At 33.1% G+C, this 8,753-nt stretch overlaps 1 protein-coding gene across 1 annotated transcript in view; it reads left to right on the forward strand.

Annotated features, from left to right (window-relative positions):
• The window catches only part of LOC140145481 (uncharacterized), a 129,573-nt gene extending 123,503 nt beyond the window's left edge, over nt 1–6,070 (forward strand). Inside the window, exon 45 of the mRNA XM_072167197.1 lies at nt 432–6,070. Within this exon, the coding sequence (XP_072023298.1) occupies nt 432–491 (60 nt within the window). The 3' untranslated portion in view covers nt 492–6,070. The remainder of the gene's footprint in view (nt 1–431) is intronic.
• The last annotated feature ends 2,683 nt before the right edge of the window (nt 6,071–8,753 follow it).

Raw genomic sequence — 8,753 nt, forward strand, 5'->3', positions numbered from 1 at the left:
AGCTTTCCCGTCATTATTGGTAAGTTAAACATTAATACTCTCAGGCAATAGGACAGCTTACACCAGATTTCACGTCATTATTGGTAAGTTAAACATTGCAACTCTCAGGCAATAGGGCACCGTACCCTATATTTCCCGTCTTTATTGGTAAGTCAAACATTACTACTCCAGTCAATAGGACAGCGTACCCCAGCTTTCCCGTTACATTATTATTAAGTTAAACATTACTATTCGCCATATTCTGTAAATAATAAATAACGTGAAATATAATAATAATAATAATAATAATAATAATAATAATAATAATAATAATAATAATAATAATAATAATAATAATAATAATAATAATAATAATAATAATAATAATAATAATAATAATTATTATTATTATTATTATTATTATTATATTTCACGTTATTTATTATTTACAGAATATGGCGAATACTGGAACAGGCAACGATGCCTATTGGATGTCTGAAGCTGAAGAGTAGAAGGGACATCGTGACCACCTAATCTTATTTGATATCATGATACTGTGATTTCCGCACATTGATTATTGTCGGTTTACTATATTCCGTATCAGTTTCCATAATCCTAGGCAGTTTTCATTCAGCGCGTGTAATCATAGTGTAATGTATCCACCATGCTAAAGAAGCTTTCCACTGACCTAAAAGTACATAACATGGCCATCTATAGTCATTGTAACGGTTTATAGTCATTCTATCTGCGGGAATCATGATGACATCTTGATATTGAAATAGTTTTGAATCTCAAGCAGTAACGTAATATTTAGAATGAGATGACTCTTAGATCATCGTTAACCTGTAATTAATTTAATAAAATGCAAATAAAAATTAATGTGAAATAGATAACAATAAGGAAAATCAGGCCAAAGTTTCACCGGACGGGTGAATGAAATGAATCATAAATTTGTAATTTATTATACTCAAATGAAACATAAATTTGTAATTATAATTATACAAAAACATAATAAATTACTAAACAGACAAAAAACATGGAATCGGATTAAATGAATACTTGAGTTATAATATTTTTGTAATCTAATTTCGATATGCGAGTGATTTTCATTAGTTAAAAACACGCATATTATTTTGTATGAAGTACTTGGAGAGACATTATTCATCTACACGAGATGGAAAAGAGTTGTAAATATATATGAAGAGCTTATTTCTAAACTGTGTTAAGTCCACAGCCCCATTTGTCTCATTTACTTGTGTGATACAATCACAATCACTTTGAAAAGTTTGGCACAAGCAACAATGAGTTGTACCATCGATCAATAAGGCATTATTGACCATAACAATGCTGTATAATAGTATGCAGACTATTGTCTCATTTGGGAAACAAAGCCTCAGACAAAGTATTGTTACTGTGCATCCATCCACTGTTTGCCTTGTAAGGGTGCATTCAACTGAAATTATAATACCTCCCATTGCAATACCGTAAAACCCCGTCTACAAGCATATAGTGTGCTTCTGATGAGAGCTAGATTAATCCAGTCGCCATTATGGAGTTTGAGCAAATAAATTACGGATCTAAGCATATACAAACAAGTATTATTTTAAGACCGATCTATTGTATTGGTATATTAACGCTTGCTTCGAATTAATTATGCTTTTATAAAAAATACTATATATGCTTGTAGACGGGGTTTTACGGTATTGCACAGGCAAATCAGAAACATGGGTTTGTGGACTTAACACGGTTTGGAAATAATTATATTTAGGGAGTTAAATGCTTATTTGCTGTTAGTTATATACCTATTGTAACACTGCTTTAAAAATGTATAGCCTAAAAATACACATAACAACTGAAAGATTCCCCTTCCCCACACACAAATGGAAACAACTACCTACCGTGCAGTGAAGCAGCCAGCCAAAAAAAAAAAAAAAAAAAAAAAAAGAGGGGATGAGGTAGGGTACAGAGTGTGCAGACTGCAACGGACTATTGGTTTAAGGTTATTAATTATTTTAAACTGTTGTGATTTGGTAGTTCACAGCATCTTACGAATGGTAGTAGGCTTTGGCACAAACTGCATTGCTCAATTCATAGCGAGCATGTAGAAGAATTAAAGTATCACAGATATACTTTTATAGGTGCTGCGGTTCTTGAGTTACGTTGTAAAGAGGGCTGAAACAACAACACTTTTGTAAAACGTACATAACAACAATAAATTAAGCAAGTTTGCAAAGTATACGATTTGTAGAATGAACTTTTGCAAAACATCAAGGTGTTAATTTTCAATAATATATTGATCTAGAAAATGAAAATCGATTTTTAGGTTGCTTCGACCAACAATACCTCGTCTACCCTTAAAGGTAAATTCAGGTCGGAAGGGCGGCTTACCAGGACTAATTCGATCTACCGTACAGAAATTGGACCACCGTTGCAGTGTGCATCCCCGGCCCGCTTTACACCAGATCTATTTTATTTTATTTACGGGCCAAAATAGTGTAAATTTGTTAGCAATTTTCCGGGCAAATTTCGGGCAAAAAGTAAGACTTTTTCATGTTTATAGTGAACAAAAGGCTACCGTCGAGCCCTATAGGAACTGCAGTGCAATCCAAACAGGGCGACCGAGCCACTTCAACTGTACACATATGTCTGGAATGACATCTAAACTAAGCTTGCTTCGGAACAAAATTGATTCTTTTATGGTTGTACCGCAGTTTGTCCTATAAGAATGTTTGATATTATAAAGCATTAGAATAAATTATTTACAGGTATTTAATAGTGTAAATTTGTTAGCAATTTTCCGGGCAAATTTCGGGCAAAAAATAAGACTTTTTTATGTTTATAGTGAACAAAAGGCTACCGTCGAGCCCTATAGGAACTGCAGTGCAATCCAAACAGGGCGACCGAGCCACTTCAACTGTACACATATGTGACCATCCACATCGAAACGCTCGTAAAGTCGGCCCCTGGTCAATTTTGTTTTCTTGCGTATTTAGAAAATATATATCATTTAACTTCAAACAATATCCAGATTCGGTGTTATGGCTTGTTAAACTTTGCTACTTCAGTAAAAAGGTACATTATTTTTGGTACTACAATATATCTCTTTTTCTACATTGCTGGTATTAAATATCAAATGGTCATAATTGGCGGTCACTTCAAATCATCCCCAAGTCAACGAGGTTCAGGAATGTCCTCTCATTGTTAATTGTTGGTTAACTCACCACTTGAACAGGATTAAGCCAAAACAAACAAAGACTAAAGCTATTTACTATTAGTATAAGCTTATTATCCTCTGCAACAACAGGATTAAAGATTTGTATTTGACTGGACTGAAATGAGACACTTGTAGGACAATTATTAGGTGCATTATGAATACAAGCTTTGTGCACATTTTGGAATGTAACTCGAAATACAATTTGCCGACTTTACGAGCGGTTTGAGATGGATGGTCACATATGTCTGGAATGACATCTAAACTAAGCTTGCTTCGGAACAAAATTGATTCTTTTATGGTTGTACCGCAGTTTGTCCTATAAGAATGTTTGATATTATAAAGCTTAATTAGAATAAAAATATTTACAGGTATTTGAGACTTGTAAACGCTACATTTGCTGAAGAAAAATCGCATAAATACCGTCATAAATAACCAGGAAACATGAATGTGATGACTATTATCCGTCACTCCCCACGACTAACGTTGAACATTGTTTTTCAAATTCAACAGTGGTACAACCATACATCGGTACTTCAGGCCCTTCATTGTATGGCAACTTAAAAGGCTCTTATATGTAATAATCTCTGATGTACATAGTTAAGATATGATATTTTGGTTTTTAATCATAATTTCACCAAAATTTGGGTAAAGTTACTGTGACATCAAACCTCATATATCCGATATGTAAAACTATTATCACTGTACATTTGTAATGTAACAATAATTCAACGGGGTTTCAACGGGGTTTCATTGTAAAAAACAATATACAAAATGATTTTTTAGTTTATTATAATTTTAACAACGTGTTTAAGTTTTTTGTAGCTGTAGAAAATATATAATAATCGGAAAACAAAGATGTAAAATATCAGGGTTCGGTTTTTCCCGGCAAGGGTGGCAAAAGCTGTCAAAAGTTTTTTCCCGGTTTAAACCGGCAAAAATGACAAAAACCGGCAAAAACTCACTTATAGTGACTCAAATATTAAAAAGTAACACAGAAAGCTCAAAGAGTTAACACAAAACTTTGAATGAGTGATTCAACATATTTTTTGTCTCATCAAATTCTTAAAATTAAAAAGTTTTGATTTAATATATGCCACATTTCAGTTAAATTCACTTGAGCAATGAAAATCCATCCCTTTAATTTCTTCATATGTTTACTTACAAAATCTGGCCTTGTTACACTCAGGCAAATATTTTTGTAACTTGATATTTTGATTTGAGATGAAATTATAAATCACTCTTTTAGTTTTCGCCGGCAGAAATTGGCAAAACCGCGTTTTTCCACCTGCGGGAAAAAACTGCGAACCCTGTAAAATATGTATTATCCACTCGTATATATTATCTATTTGCTTTTTGTGAAGGTAGTTTTGTGAAGATAGTTCGATAAAGGGGATATAAAGCACAAAAATAATATTTAAACATAGTATCCATTTTCAAATATTTACCAGTTTTAGTGAACGAGGCTTAGTGCCAAATCCACTTTATGTACAAATTCAATGGGGTTTCTTAATGATAAGAATGGCATAACTCAAAAACGCTTTGTTGGCAAAAATTAGAATTTGACATACAAGTTTTTCTCACCCAACTACACATTGTGTATCATTTTTTTGGGCCTTATAACTGTGAAGTTGATGTGTGTGGGTTTTTGTGTGGCAGAAGCATTATACCACATACCTACAAAAACCCTAAAACGTGTTTAAACAATGTTATTATTGTGTTGATGCGTCCAAAAGAAATCACCTGATTATAGTAAACTGAGCTCAAAAAGAATCTTCTAATTTTTCACAACTTGTGAATCACAAGGTCATATCTTAAAATCCTGTCAATCAAAATATTCAAAATTGCACCCAGAATTACTTCAATACTCTATTCAAAACACATGTCAGTAAATAACCAAGCAATTGTCCAACTGACACAACAGCAAAAGACACTGACAGGGAACAGTTTCCTGGACCACTTTTACAACCCAATATTTAGCATCCAGCACAAAAATCTGCGAGTATGCAAGATCCTAGCACATATGAAACGTTGTTGCTTTTTTTCTTTTCACACACTTTCTTCAAGAAACAAGTTTAGCTCCACACTATTCCACTTACTCTTTGGGAATTATCACATGTGCAAGGATCGTGTACTCATTCTCAGAGATTTCTTTTGCTGGGTGCTGGGTCCAGGAAGCTGTTACATGACCGTGCATTTTGCTGTTATGTCAGCTGGAGAACTGATTGGTTACTGACATGTGTTTAGAGTAGAGCATTTAAGAAAACATGTGTGTAATGTTTGTTTATTTTGATGGACAGGATTTTAAGATATGACTTTGTGAAAATTTATAAGTTTCTTTTTGAGCTCAGTTTATATACGTCATAGTCCAAGGTTTTCGTTAAGTATTCTGCTTAGGGGGCATATTCAAATTTTGCTTATATGATTATGTATATCCTATCACCATCAGAAGGAAATTGAACTCCTTATAAATATAAGTTTGTATTGATAATTTGGTATTTGGTAAGGCATCATAGATTAACAGTAATTGTAAAGTAGAAACCACTTAAACTAGTAGCTTTTGTTTGTACACAGTATCCCCAGCAAATACACAAAATATTTTTAAAACAATATAAACGTGTTATGAACTTTCATGAACATAAACGTGTTATATCTGACTTGCTACCACGAAATCGGCGTAAAGTCGTCGCGACATTATACTAATTTTGTTTAGTTGATATTTGCGAGATTTTGGTTTGACTAAGTTGATGTTCATTGTTTGCCGCAACCTGTACAAGCCAGTAGTAGTCTCCTTCGTGAATGGTCCACTGTGCCCCCATTCAAAAGGACATACAGGAATACTTAGTGGCTTTAACAGGTGAGTGAACACCAACGTTATATTTTGATGGTTAGTCACACTTGATATCCCCGGCATGTTGCACTTATAAGTTTAGTTGCTTTTAAGATGAGGAGTTGAAACTTGGCACACAATTACAAGAAAGATGAGTAAATGTTATCTGAAAAATTGACGTTGGTTTATTGTACCATCAGAAAATGCAGTTCATTTTCGACATGTAACCTTTTTATGGGACGTCTTGTATTTTGCTCAATTCTTAGAAAGAAAACACGTTTATATTAACCAGTCAACCGAAAAACGTTTTATACCTTTTATATAACCTGACATTTAAACGTTTTGTGTAAAATATTTTGTGTGTTCTGGGATCTTTATTTTATATTATATATTATTACTTTTTGTGTAATTTCCATATTTCATAATTGAATAAATGGCAAATTAAACAAAACCATATAGTCCGGTGGCAGACCAAGGTAGGTTGGTTTTGCCCGTTAAAGTGTTTTTGTTTCTGGATTATTGTTCTGTTGGTAGTACAAAATGAGATTCCGAGGGATGTAAAATTGCCACCCCTGGGCAATTCGAGATATCCAAGGTCAAAGTTTATACAGGGGTCAAAATTATAAACTTGTCCAATTTTGTCCAAACATATGTCAAATTATTCCTCTTGTCATAAGGATTCAGAAAATATATAGTTTTACATATCTACGACTTATCATTGTGGAGTTATGAGTAAAAAGGTCAAAGGTTAAATAGAGAACTCCCACAGGGGTATGAAAAATGCTCCAATTTTAATGAAAATGGTTTCAAATTGGTCTTTCTGTACCACAACTCGAATAATGAATAGTTTGAACTACCTAGAATGACTTGTTGCCTTGGTAACACATTAAAATAGGTCATTGTCAACTGAGTCCTACTGATGTTGACCTACTGGTACTTCTCTGAATGCTTACCTAGGTAACGAGTCATTACAGTTTGTTATAATTATTCTTTATTCGAACTATTCTTATGCACTAAAAATAAATTCACGAAATTTCTCCACACGTCTTCAAAATTCGTGCTCAGACGTAAGTTCTATTGACTGTGAATAATAAAAAGTCATCATGGGAACTTTTTAATAATAACCAAACCGTGCCAAAATTAATAACAAGTAAAAATTGTGTGTATTATATTTTTCTGCTACATCTGATTCTTGTCACTTGTTAGTAAATTCAACAAGTTGCAATCAAGGTAAAATAATGTTTTCTTCTGTCGCTACATCAACGATAAGTTTTATTTGCTCAGTCAACATGGGCAACTGATCACAGACTATTCATGTGACAAACAAAATTACAATTGAAAAGAATGAATCCATCCATGATATTGCATGTCTATGTTTTATTTTATTTCTATTTTACGTATTTTGCTATACATGGTCTCTTTTACATAACTGCCGACTTTCCCACGTGTTTACTCTGATGCATTATGAACAGACGCAAGTTGATCGTTGAACTGATATTAAATGTGTCTGAGAATAATTGACTTTGAACTACCGTTTAATAAAGTGATGTAAGTTTGAAAATCAACTGAACGGATATTCAAACGTTATCTTGCTTATGGCAGCGGATAATGTCAATGTTACGTCTACTATAGTGGTTACTACTGGATACTGAAAAACTAGTTTAACTGAGAGACCGAGAAAACAATACAACTAATTTGACTCGTCTGGATTTGTGAGCAGCGACGTTTAATTCATTACACACCCCGTAAGGCAACCTATGTTCTCTGAGGGGAAACCCAATAGAATGTAAGCGGGGATAAGGGTACATTACCCATCCATTTCCGGAAAATGGATAGCAACAAGTTTGTGTCCGTTTTAAGATGTCATTGGCTGCTAGTGGGCACACTGTTTATAATTTGTTCCAAATATGGGAGCGCGCACGGTGAGTTTATTTTTGAATAATTTCCATGTAAAATATATACTTTTTAACTTTCATTATATTCGGGAGTTTTTAAATATTTTTTTCTTACAGGGTGAAAAAAAAGTGCTTGAAAACTTGTCCATGTAATTTACCTATTTATTTTTCGCTGAAATGATTTGAGCAACAATAGTAATATTTTTGATTAGTATAATGACGACGCTTTCACAAAATATACAGTTTGTTTAAGTTTTGCCTAAAGTTAAATTATACACGGTGTGCCAAATACCTGTACAAAATGTATACAAAATATTTAGATAACTGATTACGTACACATTATTTGGTCATGTATTAACAAATGAATACTCAAATATATTCCAGAATGTGACTTGAATGTTGCAAATTACAGTAAAAATGTTAAATTATGCCATACAAAGTTATGCAGGGTGTCATTAAATAGTAACACAACATAATTTCTGCAATTTAAATTATACATGGTGTCATCAAATAGTAACGCAACATAATTTCTGCTATTTTAAATGAACGACATGCAAATATGTTTTGAAAAGAAAAAATATGTTTAAAACATGAACATGTTTTCTACACCATGTACATCATTCCTTGAAGCAATCCCTTATTACTTATTTTAAAAAGGAATGGAAATTAGCCGTGTTTATATACTTCACCATACATGTATAGGGTGTAACATAAAATTCCATGATAGGCCTATGATATATTCGTAGCATAAATTGATCACAATTGACATACCTTGTCCAGTACAAAATGTTTCATACAGTGGTATTCCACGGTATTCGGTAATACAATGGTAGTCTCG

The sequence above is a fragment of the Amphiura filiformis genome, chromosome 2 (assembly GCF_039555335.1).
Source record: "Amphiura filiformis chromosome 2, Afil_fr2py, whole genome shotgun sequence".
Taxonomy (NCBI): domain Eukaryota; kingdom Metazoa; phylum Echinodermata; class Ophiuroidea; order Amphilepidida; family Amphiuridae; genus Amphiura; species Amphiura filiformis.